Source organism: Martes martes (genome assembly GCF_963455335.1).
Source record: "Martes martes genome assembly, chromosome: 6".
In the NCBI taxonomy this organism is placed as follows: domain Eukaryota; kingdom Metazoa; phylum Chordata; class Mammalia; order Carnivora; family Mustelidae; genus Martes; species Martes martes.
In genome coordinates, this window is record NC_137893.1 from 97,057,666 (window position 1) to 97,079,269 (window position 21,604).

At 36.5% G+C, this 21,604-nt stretch overlaps 1 protein-coding gene across 1 annotated transcript in view; it reads right to left on the reverse strand.

Moving 5' to 3' along the window:
* PKHD1 (PKHD1 ciliary IPT domain containing fibrocystin/polyductin) overlaps positions 1-21,604 on the reverse strand; it is a 442,956-nt gene that overhangs the window by 128,765 nt on the left and 292,587 nt on the right. Inside the window, exons 54-55 of the mRNA XM_080805609.1 lie at positions 6,247-6,401; positions 4,697-4,849 (exon numbers count right to left, since the gene is read on the reverse strand). Coding sequence (XP_080661735.1) covers positions 4,697-4,849; positions 6,247-6,401 — 308 coding nt within the window. The remainder of the gene's footprint in view (positions 1-4,696; positions 4,850-6,246; positions 6,402-21,604) is intronic.

Genomic DNA, 21,604 nt, shown 5'->3' on the forward strand with positions numbered 1-21,604 from the left:
GAGAGGAATGATTGACTGCTTTTTTCTGAGGGCTCACTGAGGAGCGAGGCCCTGAGCTCTCAGCTCCTCCAGGGCTGGAGATTGGGAGGCCGCCATTTTCATTCCCATCCTCCAAAGCTGCACAGAGAACTTTCAGGGAACAAAAGCTACCAAGAGCAAACCCAAGCAGATTACTGACCCTGGCCCCTGGCAAGGGATGGGTAGTCTTCCTCAGGCAAAGACATTTGAGAATCACCAAAACAATCCCCTCCTCAAGAAGATCAGCAAGAACATCCAGCCAAGACCAAGTTTACCAGTCAATGAGAATGTAAAACTCTAGTGCTAGGGGAATACAGCACATAGAATTCATGGCTTTTTTCCCCATGATTCTTCAGTCTTTCAAAGTTGAATTTTTTTTATTTTCTTTATTTTTTTCTTTTTCCATTTTTTTGAATTTTTTTTTCCTTTTTCAACCAACATCTTATCAATTCCTTTTAAGATCTTTTTTTAATTTTCATTTTTACAATCATATTCTATCCCTTTGTTGTATTTAACCTTAATTTTTGTATATATATATGCTTTTCCTTCTTTAAAATTTTGGGATACAGTTTCTTCTAACAGGCCAAAATACACCCAAAATTTGGTGTATGGCTCTGTTCTATTCATCAGCTTTATCATATTCTTTTTTTTCCCTTTCTTTTCCCCCCCAGTTTTGGGTCTCTTCTGATTTGTTTAGTGTATATTTTTCTGGGTTTGTTGCTACCCTTTTGGCACTTTTGTTCTCTCATTCATCTACTCTTATCTGGACAAAATGACAAAATGGAAAAAATCTAAAAAAAAAAAAAAAAAAAAGAACAAGATGCAGAACTGACTGCCAGGGACCTAATCAATAGGCACATTAGTAAGATGTCAGAACTAGAGTTCAGAATGACGATTATAAAGATGTTAGCTGGGCTTGGAAAAAAAGCATAGAAGATACTAGAGAGTCCCTTTCTGCCAAAAAAAAAGAACTAAAATCTAACCAAGTCAAAATCAAAAAGGCTATTAATAAGGTACAATAAAAAATGGAGGCTCTTACTGCCAGGATAAATGAGGCAGAAGAGAGTATTGAGAAATAGAAGACCAAACAATGGAGAATAAAGAAGCTGAGAAAAAGAGAAATAAACAAATACTGGACCATGAGGGGAGAATTCAAGAGAGAAGTGATACCATAAGATGAAACAATATTAGAGCAATTGGGATCCCAGAAGAAGAAGAAAGAGAGACAGGCAGAAGGTATATTGGAGCAAATTAAAGTGGAGAACTTCCCCAATTTGGGGGAGAAAACAGGCTTCAAAATCCAGGAGGCATAGAGAAACCCCCTCAAAATCAATAAAAATAGGTCAACATCCTGTCATCTAATAGTAACACAAGTCTCAGAAACAAAGAGAAAATCCTGAAAGCAGCTCGGGACAAGAGGATTGTAACCTCCAATGGTAGAAACATTAGACTGGCAGAAGACCTATCCACAGAGACCTGGCAGGCCAGAAAGGACTGCCATGATAAATTCAGAGCACTAAATGAGAAAAATATGCAGCCAAGAATACTATATTCAGCTAGGCTGTCATTGAAAATAGATGGAGAGATAAAAAGCTTCTAGGACAAATAAAAACTAAAAGAATTTGAGAACACCAAACCAGCCCTACAGGAAATATTGATAGGGGTCCTCTAAGCAAAGAGAGAGCCTAAAAGTAATGTAGACCAGAAAGGAACAGAGACAATATACAGTAACAGTCACCTTACAGGCAATACAATGGCACTAAATTCATATTTTCAGTAGTTACTCTGAGTGTAAATGGGATAAATGCTCCAATCAAAAGACACAGGGTATCAGAATGGATAAAAGAATAAGACCCATCGATATGCTATTGGCCAGAGACTCATTTTAGACCCAAAGACACCTGCAGATTCAAAGTGAGGGGGTGGAAAACAATTCACCATGCTGATGGACATCAAAAGAAAGCTGGGATGGCAATCCTTATATCAGATAAGTTAGATTTTGAGCCAAAAACTACAATAAAAGATGAGGAAGGATACTTTATCATATTTAAAGGGTCTATCCAAGAAGAAGATCTAACAATTTTAAATATCTATGCCCCTAACATGGGAGCAGCCAATTATATAAACCAGTTAATAACAAAATCAAAGAAACACATCGACAATAATACAATAATAGTAGGGGACTTTAACACCCCCTTCACTGAAATGGACAAATTATCTAAGCAAAAGATCAACAAGGAAATAAATGTTTTAAATGATACACTGGACCAGATGGACATCACACACATATTCAGAACATTCCATCTCAAAGCAACAGAATACACAATCTTCTCTCTAGTGCACATGGAACGTTCTCCAGAATAGATCACATCCTGGGTCACAAATCAGGTCTCAACTGGTACCAAAAGACAGGGATCATTCCCTGAATATTTTCGGACCACAATGCTTTGAAACTAGAACTCAATCACAAGAGGAAAGTTGGAAAGAACTAAAATACAGGAGGCTAAAGAGCATCCTACTAAAGAATGAATGGGCCAAGAAGGAAATTAAAGAATGATTGAAAAAATTCATGGAAACAAATGAAAATGAAAACTGTTCAAACTTTAGGGGATGTAGCAAATGTGGTCCTAAGAGGAAAGCATATAGCAATACAAGGCTTTCTGAAGAAACAAGAAAGGTCTCAAATACACAATCAACCCTATACCTAAAGAAGCTGGAGAAAGAACAGCAAATAAAGCCTAAACCCAGCAGGAGAAGAGGAAATAATATGCAAGCTGGTGCAGCCACTCTGGAAAACAGTATGGAGATTCCTCAAAAAGTTGAAAACAGAGCTACCCTATGACCCAACAATTGCACTACTGGCTATTTACCCCAAAGATACAAATGTAATGATCCAAAGGGGTACCTCCACCCCAATGTTTATAGCAGCAATGTCGACAATAGCCAAAATATGGAAAAAGCCTAGATGTCCATCAACAGATGAATTGATTAAAAAGTTGTGAGATATATATATATATATATATATATATATATATATATATATGCAGCCAACAAAAAGTGAAATCTTGCCATTTGCAATGATGTGGATGGAACTAGAGGGTATTATGCTAAGGGAAATAAGTCAGTCAGAGAAAGACAATTATCATATGATCTCACTGATACGATGAATTTGATAAACAAGACAGAGGATCATAGGGGAATGGAGGAAAAAACGAAACAGGATGAAATAAGAGAGGGAGACAAACCATAAGAGACTCTTAATCTCAGGAAACAAAAAGGGCTGCTGGAGGGGAGGGGGGTAGGAGGGATGGGGTGGCTGGGTGATAGACACTGGGTATGTGTTGTGGTGAGCACTGTAAATTGTGTAAGACCTGTACCCCTGAAAGAAATAATATATTATATGTTATTTTTTTAAAAAATCGGCATTAATCCTGTTCTAGAACATCCCTTCCCCTGGGATGATTTAAGAATCCTGGATCAACAATATCAGAAGTTTGGGATCATGACAATCTGGCCCGGTCTAAACTGGCCTTCTATCCTGTGATGGTGTTCTAGTGCGGACTGCAGTTTTTGGTTAAAAAAGGCCCTGTCTTGTTTCCAGAAGAACAGGACTCAGCCTGTGTCTCAGTGTTCTAAAGCATGGCTTCTCAATCTCAACACTACTGACATTTCGGACCAGAGAATCCTTTCCTGTGGGAGGCTGTCCTTGCATTGTAGGATTGCAGGATGTAGTGTAGGTTCTTTAGCATCTTCCTACTAGATGCCAGATACTCCCCCAAACTGTGACAAGCAAAATTTCTCAAGATACTGGCAAATGTCTTTTGGGAAGAGGGAAGGAACAAAGTCACTTCTGTTGAGGAACTGTGGGACACAGAGCCTATGGAAAGAGAGCTTGTTCCATGGGCCAGAAATCCTGAACTTTTTATTTAAGTTCGGTAGGAATACTGCCCTTTACCATACTGGTAGAACAGATGTGCCAACAAAAAGTGTTTCATTCTCAATATATTTGGGAAGTAGTTAGATCCTTTATTCCAGGCCTTCTCAGAGCCTTTATTAGATTCACGTACTCAGTGACTTTCTAAGATGGAGCTACAGTGATATCCTTACCCAAATATATCTGACCAGGAGATAATTTTGGAATACTATTTAAGGAATACAAGTTTAAGAACAAGTTCCTAATCAAATAATGTTGCAGCATTCCAAAAGAGTTAAAGCTTGAAAGAAATGAGAAAGACTGAACTGATCCTTAAAGCAGTCTAGAATATAGAAATCATTTTTATTTAAATTTATGCCATTAATTTATAGCATGAGCTGAGGCCTGCCATCAGATATAGCATGCTACTGGGAAAGAGTAATAGAAATTCAGGAAAGAGATAAAATTCAAGTGGTCATTAAATCATCTATAATTTCAAAGCAGAGGAAATTTCACATCTGCTGAAGATGTTTTCTTTGAGGTAAAAATGTGCATATGTGCTGATCGCTAGTATATTATTTTAACATCACACTGATAATTAAGCACAGATTAGAACTCAAAATTCATAGCTTCTCAGAGCACAAAGGAGCCATCTAATTTGAATGTTTTGTTTTATATATGAAAATTCTCACAGTTGGAATTTCTGAGTGTCCCATATGAATAGGCTCCAATGGGTAATAGTTAGCAACTTCAAATTCCATTTACCTGAAAATTCCTCACTGCTGGACTTTCTGAAAGACCCCACAAGTAGTCTCACCCTGCATGATATATCAGGCTGGATTTGTATATTTCGGGTCAAAAGTCCAACCTCTGCAGCCAAACGAATGGATCGGCCATCCTCCATGACATGGACGCTTCCTAGGGCAATAGGAATTGGGCAAGGAAAAAAAAAAAAAAAGCCAAAACCTTAAAAACCTATTTCGGAAATTGCCAGCTGGGGACCCAGAGAACCTGACAAATGAAAACACTCCTCTCCCCTCGGAAGTCCTACCAACATTAAGGTTGCTTTTCCTCGGGCATTCTCCACAAATGTCAGCTGAGAAATGAAAAGCTCGTTCACATATCTCTCTTTGGGATCAGAGTGAGAGTGTTTGAGCAAGAATTCATTTCTCCTTAATAACTGTGGGTACTGGGACAAGGAAGTCAGGGCACACCTGTCCAATTAGTGGGGTCCCCAACGTCTTTTCTTAAATTCATAGACGTGAGACTTGAGTGTTGGGCTGTATGTTGTCCGTGGACCTCTCTGATGAGAGTGAAGTATCCCAGACCGACTAAGGTGGTGACAGAGCTAAAGTAGCAATGTACAGGAGTAAAGCGACAAAGAGCAGTGGCAGTGCCCTCTCAGGATGGACCCGGTCTTAAGCTCAGCCCTGCCTGAAGAAGCCTCCTCAGGGGCAGGAATGGAGCGCCCTGCTGATCTGATTCACTGCCCTCTGTTTACACCACGCCTCATATCCTACGAGCAAGGACTGCTGGAGAGTTCTCCTTTCTCCTCCACTTTTTAAAAAAGAAATCATCCTTGGAATTATGACTTAGAAACAACTTTTAAACATAATCCTGTTGAATACATGTATGTTCCTCTCCCATATCAAAACAAAAAGATATTCCCTACTCCATTTCCATGTTTTATTACTTATTAGTTAGAGTTCTTAGATTAAATATATTTATTGGACTGAACCAGGAAAGTCCTGGTTATTTATAATTTATGTGCAACATACTTGAACTGTGTATAGTGTATAAAAATATTCACACTTTTTTTGTGAAAAAGGTATTTGGCTTTTTATCTTTCTTTTTTTTTAATAGTAGTAATAGTACATAAAGTGTGAGGAAGGACACATTCCTGAGGATGGAAAAAGAAGCCATTATTTACAATAACTGCCAAATTCAAAGTGATTTCATGATTCAGTGTGCCAAGGAATGAACTGGAAATTCAGCTCCCATGAGGTTTATTGTGGCTTAGTGATGAAAGTGATCTTGAACAAGATACTTAACCTTTCTGCTTGCTTCTAGACTTGCCCTTATATGTAAAAAGCAAAAACTAAACAAAAATTCCTTCTCATCTCAGTATAATTTAAAAGTTAGGCAGTACAATTAATGAAGGTATACAGGTAAAGACTTCTAGGATGAGTTTAGGGAGCAGCAAGATATTATCCATTCCCTCTGAATGGCCACTGGACACAAGATCCCCAGGAAGGTTGCTGAACACATTCTTTCTGGCTCAACCATTTCCCTTTCCCAACAAACCAAAGTCTTACCAACATGCCGGTGTTTGAGCCGTTCATGGATCTTAATATGGTGAGCCTGAGCTTCTTTCACAGTGAGGACCTCTGCTTCATGAGGTTCATAAGAAGAGGAGCTAAGGACGATTTTGTCATGGGGTCGCCAATCCACTGTGTCCTGTACTATAATTCTGTAACAGCACAAAAATGTCATTAAGTCTACTGGCCGTGCAACACAGAACACCTACTAACTCCAAAGAGAAAAGGAAATCCACTGCAACCCCCAACTCCCACCAGATTGACTTAGAGATAACAAGTCAAGACAGAGAAAAAAGGCTTTTGTGAAAAGTTTAATGCTCAAGGAGTCAATGGTCTGGCTTATGTGTATACATCACAAGGATTGCAAAGAGATTCTGTAGCCCTAAGTACAAGACAAAGAGTAAAAGTTCCAGAGTTTACTATATGCCAACTACACATGGTTTCTTAGAAAAGGCATCTTTCTCCCTAATTGGGAAACAGTTTGAAAAGTAAAGGTGGTTCAGAAGAAATCTTTTCTCACATTTTCTGAAGAACTGTATGCCATTTTGGGGGCAATTTATCATCATGTATTAAGGCTCCTACCTTCTTCATGGTCAGACAGATATAATGTGGATCCTAGAGATGTCACTTACCAGCTATGTGAACTTAAGAAATCACCTTGCTGAATTTCTCATCTTCATCTGAAAAATGCCAGTATTGAAGCTTCCTTCTGACAACCCCGTGTTACTGTAGGCACTAACGGGATGCATTTCTTGAGTGTCCTATGTTCCAAACACTGTTTCTACCACAATATGAAACAATGATGGTTTTGTTCCTTTTCATTTTTTAACTCAAATTTAATAAAACTTCTGTTCGGTCTTTCACTGCCACCTAGACTTTCCTAGTGAATATGTCTGCTTTATTCTTCATTTACAGTCATTACCAACTTCAATAGCATAAGTCTATTTTAATAACCTGCCTCTTTTGCTAATGTCCACATTTTAGCAAGCTTTGACAAGAGATTCTCCTCTATCCATAAATATTCACCCAGGGAACAAGTCCATGTGAAGGCTATTCAATCATGAAACATTTATTGATTGAACAACTGGTAAGCACCAGACACTATAGTAGATGCTAGAGGCACAATGGTAAATAAAACATATGTCATTTGCATTTTTTAAAATGGCAACTTAGATTTTGACTACTAGACATCCTTAAAGAGTTTACTCCAAGGGAGAGGAAATATACAGGTTTCTATATAATAGTAACATCAAAAAAAAACCCCTCAAATAAATTACAGGGGATTGTTTGTGGGTCAATGGTATAAGTCTACTATGAACCAAAGATAACTAATTCATGTCTGTACACCTGAGCTTAGATGGAGAGGGAGAGTCACAGAAAAAAAGACTGCTGTCAATTGCTATAATTTTAATGAAAGAATTTAGTCTTACCTATGTTCCTCATTTGTAGTGACATCCTACATACAAAATATTAAAGCAATTGCTAGTTTTTAAAGGTAAAGTAACTAAACTCAAAGAGATGAAATAACAAAGTTTAACACTAGATCATTGAATGGAGCCAGAGGTTGGATTAGGACAAGTGAAGTTTGATTAAGTCCGGGTTCTTTCCACCAAATAATATTGCCTCACCTGTCTGACTCATAGTCCTTCCCAAGCTAAATGGTAAAAAAAGCAATACCAGGGTGCCTAGGTGGCTCAGTCGGTTAGGCATCTGATTTTGGCTCAGGTTGTGATTTCAGGGTCCTGGGATCCAGTTCTGCATTGGGCTCTGCTCTCAGCGGGGAGTCTGCTTTTCCCTTTCCCTCTGCCCAACCCCTCCACTTGTACTCTCTCTCTCAAATAAATTAATAAAATCTTAAAAGACCCAATACCCCCACATCTCAGAATGATATCAAGATAATCCACAAAACTATGAAAAGTCTCTGAACCATAAAATGGAATACCATATAGTCATTTAAAAAGTGCATTGTAGCAGAGCACAAATTACAAGACATTGTGTTCATGATGTGCGGATTGAAAAAACCAGGATATAAAGCAATATGCCCAATTTGTTTTTTAAATAAAAACAATGCACACAGAGAAAATGGAAGACAGGAAGGATGCACAGTAAAATATTAGCCCACCTATGGATGGTGAGTTTATTAGTGATTTTCACTTAAATCTAAATTTTCTAACTTAACAGATAATACATCACAGTAAGAAAAAATACTTATTTAAAAAGAAAATAAGGTTATGAATATAAAGGCACACCAAAGTCAATTAGCAGTACAAATGAAACTGATCCTTTCCTTCATGTTAGGTATCATCTGGATAATCTTTTTATTATTATCAGTACTGCTGAATAAATTTCTTCAGATGATAGGCACTATAATGTTTTGAAAAGTTTCTTATTAAATCAGTTAAAACTCATTTCTTGTGGTCATAGGGGATTTTTAGGGCAGAGGCTTTGAGATATACAGAGAACCCCAGACTAGTGGCCACAGTGTGGTCTCTGCAGGACAGAGTACAGTGCTGACATGATATCTTTTTCCCAGAGACAGCCCATGGGGCATGATGAGGGCTCCTTGGGACTTCCAGATAACTCCACCTAGGCAAAAGAGCCTCTGGCTCAGTGTTGGGTGGGCTGCCAGGGCCCCTCCATCTGTGTCTTAGGAGGCCTGCCCCATATTCCCTCCTGCAAGGCACACTTTGATGGGGCCAGAGTCTGCATGGACAACCATCCCCAGCTGGTCCTACTGGGACTGGCTCCATCCTCCACGCCGAAGGTCCTGGTTACAGCTGCTACTTGTACTTATGAACAGACTTTTGTCTACACTAGGAGGAGGCATGTACAACGTTGGTAAAAGATAGAGCCCACCCGACTTGCCTGTCCCAGACTTTTATTTTTTTTTAGAATGAAGTCCACGTTCTTTAGTGTTGTACAAAAAAAAAAAAAAAAATGGGTAGACCCAAAAGTAAATTAAACATTACCACATTTGTTTACACTACTATCTAGTTCTTCATATTAACTTTACTATTCAAACAACAGAAAGTAGGTAGCAATTTAGGGATTGAGAAAGAGATAAAAAACAAAAAATTCTTTTCGACCTTGGTTATTCTACATTGTATCTATCCCATGTGCTCACAGAGATGGCTTCTTTTACTTCGCTGTATAGGAATTCTGGTGTATATAAAACTAAACCTGCTCAGAAGCAGAGGGACACTAGAAATGATGGGTCCATCTCCTGGCACACTGTCATACAGTTCAAACAATGATGCAGCTACCAGCTTGTAATTTTTGAGGACTGCAAACAAGGCAGTATATGATATGATAAGATGGATGTATGTCATCATACCAAAACTGACAGAATGTACAACTCAAAGAGTGAAATCTAATGTAAACTAAAATGAATGAAACCTCATTCCCTAACTTCCTTAAATAAGGTTTCTGCTCCAACCAGATGAATCTGCTCACTCTCCCAAGAAATAGCTATGTGCTTCTCACCCATCACTTAAAATATCATTGTCCTTACTCTGCCCTTCACTCCACTCATTCTTAAAAACTGACTAAAGTTCCTTTGCCTTTAAGAAGTCTTCCCATGGCAGTCTCTTCCCCATGGAATACCCAATCCCCACCTCTGTTCCATTCAATTTTGACAACATAGATACTACTGCCTTGCAAATGATTTTGTACTCTTGCTTTCTGTGGCTATTCAACTTTGATATTGTTATATTCAATAAAAATATTCAATAAAAATATTTCTACCTATAGCTCATAGCAATGTTCTTGACAAAAAGAAAGAAGAACTATTAAAGTCATTAGCCCAAGTTTTATATGAAAAATACAAATGAAATTAAGTTGACTTTTTCCATTAAGGCTTCTGAAACCTTGCAGGCTCATGAAAATTAATCTCTCCCCTATGCTCCTGAAGCCTTGGGAATCCATATGTCACAAAGACCATATACATATGGCAAAGGAATATGGCCCCTTTCACCTCTGTGTCCACACAGCAATAGTGGTAACTTCAAAGAAAATCATGGCCCCTGTTATCAAGAATTTAGATGGTTCTGTCGGTCAAGTACCAGTTTTCTTCAATTGCAACATCTACATTTTCCACTCACAGGCTTCTATTATTTGGTTACCCTTCAACCATTTCAAGAAATCCTACCTTCAGAACTGCTTGAAGCCCAGCTGTCTGCTTAATACTAGTGAGAGTCTTATAGCTACAGGGGAGAGGATAGACCTTTTTGTTCTGAGCAAAACACACCTAAAACAATAAATAAACAAAAAAATTAAAAGAGCTGTTTGCTACATAACTGGACCTAAATGAAAACCATATGAAAAGAGAGGAAACTATGAATAATCATTGCAAAATCTCCTGAAAGAAAACCTTTAAAAATATATAAACAAGATGTCAGCACAGTTTTCTTTATTTTGGCACTAACATTTTATCTAGTTCTGAGAAAATACAATACTTTTGGTCAAAAGAACATAATTACAAAAAAGGGGAAAAATGTATGCTTTCCAATTTGATTCAAAAAGTTTTTACAACCATGCACAAGACATCCATATATAAACACCGGCCACTTAAATGGATTTGTTAACTAAACGTTGGGGAGGTCTTAATGATGATGGCTGCATCTGACCACAGGCTCAGAGTGTCTGGATGCCAAGATGTTTTCTTCCCAGGAATAGGGATAGCCATAGATTTCCAAATTCTACCAACACCAAAGGTTTGTTTTTAAACTTCAGTTTAAACTTTTTTTCATTTTTTTCAGTGCCATCAAAAGGTACTGTAGATCCTCAGCCTGCATTGGACTATGGGAGGTACTGAAGAAAGGGAATGGCTGTAGCGATGTCAGCACTGATGATGATAATAAGAAGAGTTATCATAAGTGTCAGCTATTCATCTACATGGCCTCCTTTCTCCTTTCTTTCCACAAAATCCACCACATCTTTTCTTTTCTTTTTTATTTTTTAAGGATTTTATTTTTATTTATTTGAGAAAGAGAGCCTGAGCAGAGAGGGGAGAGGGGCAAAAGGAGAAGCCACATCCCCACTGAGCAGGGAGCTCGATGTGGGGCTCGATCCTGGGATCCCATGATCATGACCTGAACAGAAGGGAGACAACTGAGCCACCCAGGCGCCCCAGTTGCCCGGACTTTTGAATTGAAACTAAGGAGAGAGAAAAATTCACCTTCAGGTGGTAAAGCTAGGAAAAGTCTGACAGGTCTGGTTTACTCGTCTCCTACAGAATGTAGAAATCTTCCATAGATGCAAATGAGGTCAAAATATAGAAATAAGAGAGGTTGGCGGGCGCCTGGGTGGCTCAGTGGGTTAAGCCGCTGCCTTCGGCTCAGGTCATGATCTCAGTCCTGGGATCGAGTCCCGCATCAGGCTCTATGCTCGGCAGGGAGCCTGCTTCCCTCTCTCTCCGCCTGCCTCTCTGTCTACTTGTGATCTCTGTCTGTCAAATAAATAAAATCTTTAAAAAAAAAAAAAAGAAAAAGGAATAAGAGAGGTTGGTGAAGGGCCTCCCACAATTTCCCAAATGGATTGAGAAAGGCTACTTTTACGTATTTTTAATATAACCACAATCACTAGCATGTCTTAAGGCTTACTTTGTGACTTTATATACATTAATTCACTTAATCCTTCTAACTACTCTATTAGCCAGGCATTTTATTCTTGTATCACAGAATAAGAACTTGAGGGTCAGAAAGAGCAGTTTGCTCAAAATTACACATTTAGCTAATTGCACAGTTAGAATTATTACAGTTCTGCCTTCCCTCAAAATTCAAGCTCATTTTCATCATAGCATACTGCTTCCATACTGTGTTCCTACCTCAGGTGCCTTTTCTCAGCATGGAGACAATAGCCAATCTGAGACTAGAACCTACTAGTTCACCAGACCAGACAGAACCATCTTCTTTTGGAGGCTACATACGTGATCCCGAACACCTGCCAACAAATGAATAAGGCCGCCAACTCAATATTGTAATATTGCTTGAACAAAATTGTTATAGTAGAGTAGTGAAGTTTGAGCAATGAGCAAAGTAAATTATAGTGGTTTTTAAAAACAAATGTGAGATTCTTATTTATTAGATGTCATACCACTGAATCAAGAGGTCAATGAGTTCTGATTTCCAGAAAAGATACATCCATTCAAGGTAGCAGGCATTTATTAGAAGTCTTTTTTGTGTTCTGCTGTGTACTAGCTGCTAAATAATAGAAACAATCCATAAAAAAACAATATTTTCCTGCTCCTGTAGAAGCTACTTGGAGGAAGGACAGAGATGCCTTAAGTAGCTTAGGAACAGTCACCAAGAAGCATATTATTATTAAAATCATGTGGTAGATTTTCAGGATAAGCAGGGAGTGTCAAGGCAAGACATGATTCAAGAGTACTGAGTACCTCCTTATTTTACTTATCAAGTATTTAGGGAGCCTCGTAAAAAGAATCATTATGGACACTCGTGTGTGTAGTGGGAATGTATCAGAAAGGAGAACAAGAAGTACCCAAAGTACAGCCAAAGTATACCATCACGAATCTGATGCAGGAGATGGCAGGGTAGATGATGGCAGCAATGATGTCAGTGTGGAAGGCCGGGGTCCTGGGGCAAGGTTGAGGTGACAAATGATTTGCTGTTTAGTTCAGAGTTATTTCCTTATAAATACCAGAGTGAGTTAGTACAGAACAGAAGAAACAGAAAATGACAGGACAAAGGGACTGGATAAGGCTCTCTACACTGTCTTTCTTTACAAAGTAAATGAGAAAAGGAATAAGAAAAAATATGAGACCTTCTGAAGAAGGTTCTCCATAAAACTACTTTTCTCCCAGTTCTAACTTCTCAGTAAACCAGAGCAGTCCTCACCCAGTTGCTCAGGTGAAAAGTTTTACAGTAATCTCTGATTCTTCTCTTTTTCTTTGACCCAACCCATCAGCAGCTCATGTTTCCTCTGTCTTCAACACGTACTTCTCCAGTCCATCCTCTTCACTACCACCCTAAACCAGGCCACCAGCATGTGTCACTTGTAATGTTAGTGCACTGTCCTAATAGTCTATCTGTTTCTGCCTTGTCCTCACCAACAGTAAACTCTCCACATAGGATGAACCAGATTACAACATGAATTGGACCTTGTCCCTGCTCTGTTGAAAATCTTGCAATGCCCTGGATAAAATCTAAAACTTTTACATAGGATTGATCAAGTAACCACTTAACTTCAAAGAACACATGGTCATGCTTACATGATTCACAGTAAGACCTCTAATTAATATTTATAATCAGAAAAAGCCAATTTCTTTAAATCTAAGTATAAATCAAAGTATAACTTCTCTTGACTTTTCTGAAGTCCAAAAAATCCAACATATTGTTCATTAGTCTCCCCCAAAGTCAACTGAAGCAGAGCAACAATGAAGAGTAACTTAACTCAGACATAAATTTATATTATAATGTAGGACAAAAGAAAATAATATTGTTTCAAACATCTTAAGACTACTTTGAATGAGTCTATGAGTGAAGTTTATAAACTTCACAAGAAATTTTTCCTCTGAAGATTTCATTTCAATGTTCTTCATAAAATAACTCAGTTAAACACAAATAAATTCAGATATGCAATTTTGTTGGTAAAAATCCTTAAGGGGGTCTGAGTAAAATCTGTCTCCATAACATGCATTAGAAAGACTTATTAAAATGACTTTTAAAAAAAGAAACACTTCTCTATAGTGTTTAAAGAAATGGTTTGAATAAGGTCTATACTTCAGTTATACTAGACTAATATCAACTTGCTAAATTTTATAATATCTAGGTTATGAAATATATCATCATGGAATTCTGAGTAAAGTGTACATGAGGACTCCACTATTTTTGCAACTTCTTTTGAAGCCTCAATTATTTTATATTTTTTAAAAGGTTAAAAAAAGGAATGCTCTCCATAAAATGGATGCACTAAGGTAATTACATATTATTCATATAAACTCATTAAAAACTCATCAGGACTCATACTCAGAAATTTTGCTTTTAATATTTTTATTATATAGAACACAAGCAATGAGATCAGACAAACCATGACCAAAAACAAACAAACAAACAAACAAACAAAAAAAGTCAGCCCCAGGAACTCCTAGCTTTATAAACTTGGAAAATTTACTCAACTTTTCTACCCTCAGTTTTTGTATCTGTGAATGCAGATTATATTAACATAGCACTGAGAGATTTAAATGAGATAATGTATATAGAATGCTTGGTAGATGCCTGACATAGAGTAAACACACAGGATAAGAACTCAATAAATGGTACTTAGTTACTATAGTTTCCATTTATTAAATTGACTTTCTTTCAAAAGAGCTTATAGTTCTGACTCTGAAGGAGGTTTTTAACACATTCATTAAAGAAAAATCTATTCTTATGGCTCTTGCCAAATTTCAACTTGCTAGCCTTATAATTAACGTTTTGTATATATCCCTGCTTGAACTGCCTACTTCACAAATCAGATACTTCAAATCAACATGACCAAATCTGAACTCATAATCTTTTCCCCAAAATTCAGTCCTCTTTTAGTGAATGGCACCAACATCAGTCTCTGCAATCCAGAAACCAAGAGAGTGCCTCACATCTAACACATATTATAGACTTGTATCTCTTGTCTCTGTATCTGCCCACTTCTCTCCATGGGCACTTCAGCTCCCGACAACAGGTTGTCCTATCTCTTGTTTGGACCTCCTAAGTGGTATCCCTAGATCCATTGTTGACTTCTCCTGTTGTCTGCATTGTACTTGGACTGATTCTTTTTTTTTTTTTTAATATGGGAATGTGATTATAAGTTCTACTTCCCATCCATACTATCCTCTTAGAAACTTAAAACAGTAACACAATGCTCCTGGACGGTAAAAATTAAAATTCTTGATATTGCCAGTGAATACACTCTGACCCCTAACTACTCCTGAGAACTCTATTGTGCTGGGTCCCTGCTCTCCATGTCAGCCAACCTAGCCTTCCTCTAAGTCCCTCATGCTGTCCGTTCTTCCTCCCACCACAGAATCAGCTTTTAGACCTCTGCTTCTCCATCATCTCTGCTGACTCTATCAACTTTGAAAGAATTAGATTGGCCCCAGTCTCATTTCCAGGCTCCAATTTTCTCCTCTTCCTCTCTTCTTGATCTGTGACATTATCTGCTTCCTAGATGACCAGCCATCATTTTCTACCTGAGTCCTAAACTACATATCTAATTGTCTTCTTAACATCTCCACTTGGTGTCTCCAACTTAGCATTTCCCATCTTCCACCCTGACAAATCTATGTTCCTCTTCCAGTCTTCCCACCTCAGTGCATGTTTCCGCCATCCACCAGGTTGCTCAGTCAAAAAATCTGAAGCACATCCCTCAACTCAACATTCAGTCCATTGGCATGTCGAGACAGCACCATCTCTTCTCCCCATCCCCATTGCCTCTTCTATAGTCCTAGCCACCATGATATTTGGCCTCAAATGGCCTCCTAACTCATAGCCCAGCTTCTGTTTTTTTCTCCACCGCTCTTCATCTGTATAGCAGCCAGAGTAGTTCTCAAAACATTCCTGCCTCTCAGCCCCTGATCTCCCTTTCCACAGAGCATTTATTTTATTTATTCATTGTTTTTTGTTTGTTTGTTTACATTTAAATTCAACTAATTAACATAAATGTATTATCGGTTTCTGAGGTAGAAGTCAGTGATTCATCAGTCTTATATAATACCCAGCGCTCATTACATCATGTGCCCTCCCTAACGTCCAACACCCGGTTATCCCATTCCCCACTACCCTCCCCTCCAGCAACCCTGTTTGTCTCTCATAATAAAGAGTCTCTTATAGTTTTTCTCCCTCAAAAAAACAAAAACAAAAACAAAAACATAAGTCAGAATCTATCAATCTATCAATTGCCCTCAGCAAACCCCTCAGTGATTTTCCCTCTGACCTCTCACACCTAAACAAGATACCATTTGACTTGGCATCTACCATATCATACCACTCTCCCCTTTGCTCACTCTGGTTCAGCTATAGTGACCTTCTTTCTGTCTTTCACTCCCCAAAGGTCACCTGAGAGATAATGCTGGACCAGATGTCCCTCCTTCACTGAGCACCCTAGCCCATTCTCATCAGAGAGCAGGATGCCTCCTACCATTCAGATCTCAGCTCAAACTTTTCTTCCCCAGAGAGATCTCCCCTGTCTATTTAATTAAAAGGGTACCCTGTACACTCCCCAACTATTTTCGATTGTACCACCCTGTTTATTTCCCTACTAGAGCATTTTATAATGTACAACTATGTTGTATATATTTCTGTATTAGCTTTTTATTGTCTCTCTTTCCATGAAGATATAAACTCCCAGAGGACAGTGATCTCTTCAGATTTGCCTCTACATCTCCAGGGCTTACAGCCACATCTGGCACATAGTAAGTACCTATCAGATATTTGTTGATTGATTGAGTCTGTTTGCTCTTGCTGGAGTGCTCTTTCCAACCCTCCACACCCCACTTTGCTTTTAATTAAGGCCCACGGATGGTTTAGTTCTCAACTCTGTTATCATTCTGCAGGGAAGCCTTCTCTAACCTGCCTCAAGATCCTGTATTCATGTTTTCAGAATCCTATAAACCTTCCTTCATAGTATTTATCCCATATGTAATTTTACATTTACTTTATATTTATTTCATTAATGTCTGGGTACAGAGACCATGTCGATTTTTACTTTTTATTGTACTTCCAGGCCATAACTCAAAGTTTGACATAGAGTAAGAATTCTCAAAAATTGTGTTGAATAAAACAATAACAATGTTCAAAGGTAGTAACTACTCTATGAAGAAATTCTGTACATAGAGAAAAGCACACCGAAGCAATTGCCATCTATCATCTCTCCCACAGGAATCCTTGCTATGCTATACATCGTCCAGACATTTCTTTAATCCACATATATGCATACCTGAATGTTATTTTAGTTTATTTACAAAACTAGGCTAATATGTAATATTAGCCTGAATGCCCACATCTCCATCCTTTTGTCAACATGGAATTCAATCATCCTCCCCTTTGGTAATTAAATATTTTAAAATAATGCTTAATTTTGTTTTAATTAACATTTATTCCAATTCTAGTAGGGAAGAATATTTTTCCATGTGTTTATTAGTCAGATGAATGTCTTCTTTTGTGGCTCATGTATTCAAACTCTTTAATGTTTATTCTTCTAGTATGTTCATATTGTTTTCTATTTATTCCTAAGCATTTTTTACATATAAAAAATATTAGCCCTCCATCTGTACTATCAAAAATTGCAAATATTTTCCATTTTAATATCTGCCTTTGCATTTTGTAATTGGTATGCAAAAATATTAATATTCTTAAATATTGATTTTTTAATGTTGTCAAATCTATGACTTCTTGCTGCTATAATTGTTACATTTCCTATGATAAGAGAGGTCTTCCCTAATTTAATATTGCATAATATTTGCTTAAATGTTCTTCAAATAATTTTATAGTTTTATTTTTTTACATTTATTTATTTATTTATTTATTTTAAGATTTTATTTATTTTTTTGACAGAGATTACAAGTAGGCAGAGAGGCAGGCAGAGAGCGAGAGGAAGCAGGCTCCCTGCTGAGCAGACATCCCGATGTGGGGCTGGATCCCAGGACTGTGGGATCATGACCTGAGCCGAAGGCAGAGGCTTTAACCTACTGAGCCACCCAGGCACCCCTACATTTATTTTTTAATCTACCTATAATTTTTCAGGGTGAGGCACAATTTGAGAATCTAATTTTATAGTTTTCCAAAGTGTTTACCAATTACTCCAGCACAAGTCTGTAACTAATTTGAAATGCTAATTTATTTAAATTCTAAGTAATAATACATACCTGAGCCTATCACTAGGCATTCCCTTCTGTTTTGGTGCCAACAGCAATAAGTAATTATTCGCACTAAAAGTGTGTGTCTATATATATGTATATATATACATATATATTTTTTTAAAGATTTATTTATTTATTTGAGAGAGACAATGTGCACATGAGTGGGAGGGGCAGAGGAAGAGAGAGCGAGAATCTCAAGCAGACTCTGTGTTGAGCTCTAAGCCAACATGGTGCTTGATCCCAGAATACTGGGACCATGACCTGAGCCGAAACCAAGAGCCAGACACTCAACTGCCTGCACCACCCAGGTGCCCCAAGGTATATATTTTTCAAAAAGTAACTGGTAATGTTGCCTATCTTCAAGTGTTTATTGTTCCAAAAGACGTAGAATTAGTGAATCCAATTTCAAATGCATGTATCTGACTTGTTATTAAAGTTGCATTAGATTTAACATCTTTAAAATATTAAGCCTTTCCACTGATATTATGCATCACCATTTATTCTAATCTCCTTTTATGCCTCTTACTAGTGTTTTATTTATTTATTTTATTTCATTTTTCAAAGATTTTATTTACTTATTTATTTGACAGAGAGAGACACAGTGAGAGAGGGAACACAAGCTGGGGAAGTGAGAGAGGGAGGAGCTCCCTCCCACTCAGCAGGGAGCCCGATGAACGTCTTGATTCCAGGACCCTGGGATCACGACCTGAGCTGAAGTAGCTGCTTAAGCGAGTGAGCCACCCAGGCACCCTTACTAGGGTTTTATAGTTTTGTTTCCATTCCTCCTGTAATTTTTCTTAATTTTATTTTTAGATATTTTTAATTGAAATTATAAAGGATATTACATTAAAATATTCAAAAGCTAGTAATTTGTACATTTACTGAATGAATGCAATAATGGTTTTTCAGATGATTCTCTAGTGTCCTAGGACAAAATATATATAATCTACAAAAAACTGACAGCTTGGATTTCCCTAATGCATTTTTTTTTCTTGACCTAATATATTGGCTAACTTTAATAATAATATTTAATGATTATTGTAATACACAATAATTTTTAAGGTCAGTTTTTCCATAAAATAGAAAGATGCTTATTTGAGAAGGATTTTTAATGATTTAACTTGTATTATTATTTAAAGCAGTGATTCTCAACTAATGGCTAAACCATTCTATTAAGAAACATTGATTTAAAGGAGTATCACCAAAAAATCAAGAATATTTTTGTAGTCTTAATTTACTGTTTAAGAATACAAGCTTAATTTTATTAAATGTGTTTCTGTTTTGTATCAAATTGATCATGTTCTTAGGATATTGCTTTGATAATATTATAATAAGGAATTATTTTAAACTGTCCTTCTTTATTTGAAGAAATCACACTCAACCATAATTTTTTCCCCCAATATATTACTGGATTTCATTTGTCACTGTTTTATATAGGATTTCATTTTTTTGCATTTTATTTACACTTAGATGTTGCCCCCAGTTTTCTTTTTTTGAATTACCTTTAGCAGCTGTTTTTGAAAATAATTTTATGAAAATGAATAAAAAGTATTTTATGCTTGTTTCCTAAAATTAACTGAAAAATTTCCCATATTTTCTTATGCTATGGAACATATTATACAACATAAAAAGTGTTTGATATTTGAATGACTGAAAGAATATGCCATCAATTTATTTGAACCAAATGTATTCTTGGGAACAAATCTTTGATAACTGCATGTCTTTTGCTATTATTGGTTCTTTCAGTTATATTCTTCTTTAACCAATTATGATAATTTATATTCCTACATATAATTTATTTTTTTAGACTTCAGAATGGCACTCTATAGACCTATACAGTTTATTATACTTCTAATCTCTTCGTTATCTATTTGAATTCTCATTTCTTAGTTTACATATTGTTTTCCTTGTATAATTAATGTCATTAAAGATTAAACCATTATCTCAAAAAAATTTCAAGTCTACTAATTTCCTATTTTCTAATTCACCAATTTCTCCCTTTATCTTACACCCTTCCCTTTCCCCCACCTTGTGGCTTTCTCATTCTCTCTCCAAAACACACACACACACACACAAATACATAAACTGAAAGAAGTATGTCAATATCTTTCATTATCATTTTTGTTTCTGTCAATTTCCTCATTTGTTTAAGATCTGCTTTATATATTTCTATATTATGTTATCCAGGACAAAACTTCCCTGACTCTTGGGGTCTCCCAGGAGATTGAAGTCTTTATTAATATAAAATGTATTTATTTTATACACTTAATTTTTTCTTTCCTTATAATTTTGAGTCTTTTTTTTATTTCAATAATTCATTTTATCTAATATTTAATTAATTTTTTCTATGTTGGTTTTATTTTCCTCGAGTAAAAAAAGTTGTGATTACATGTTGATTTCTTACTCATTTTTTCCTATGTGCAGTCATTTTTAGCAATCATATTTTCTTCATTTTTTATTTTATTATTTTTATTTTTTATTATGTTCAATTAGCCAACATAGAGTACATCATTAGTTTTTGATATAGTTTTCAACAATTCATTAGTTGTGTGTTTTCTTTTTATAACTGGAAAATTTATTCTTATTTTCTTACTTCTGTTGTCTATACCTTTTTGGTTGTTTTAATTCTCTTACTATTTAACTTTCTTCTCCTTTTGTATTTTACTGTTTATTTTATGGTTTCTTTCATTCTCTTTTCTCTCTGGTGATTTGGAAGTATATACCCTATTTTAAATTCTGCTAGAACAAACTGATTCATCTTTGCTTCATATGCCAGTCATGTCCCATCGTCAGTTTCTTATGGCCACAGTCCCAGGTTATAAACCCAGAATTTTATCTGAGAATAATGATCTGTGATGGTTAGTTTATGTGTCAACTTGGCTAGGCTGTAGTGCCCAGTTATTCTATCAAACACTAATGCACATGTTTCTTCGAAGGTATTCTGTAAATGTCGTTAATATCTACAAGGAATTGACCTTAAGTAAAGATTACTCTCAATAATGTGGGTGGGCTTCAACAATTATTTGGAAGGCCTTAAAAGCAAAACTGAAATCTCCCTGAAGAAGAAATTCTGTCTTGAGACAAGGTTCAAGACTTTACAGCCTACCAACCTGCCCTGTAAATTTTGTTCTTACTGGCCCTACTAAGACTATAAGCCGATTCCCTGAAATACATCTCTTTATATATACTACTATACATACACTATATATTATACAAATACACACATATAACCTATGGGTTAAATATAGTTATATAAATAGAACCCTAACTGATACATTAACTTTTCAAATTCTATGTAGTTTCTTTTATAAGAATAATTAGACTTCGTTATATTTTAAGTCATATTTACAACATTTTATTTAAGTTATTCCAGTGCTTATCTTTAAAATAGATACTTTATATACCTTTACGGTATTCCTAAACTTTATTCATGAATTTTAAATCAGTTTAAGCTCTTTATCAGAATACATTTTTGCATTTTTTTCAGTTCTTACAAAGCAAAAG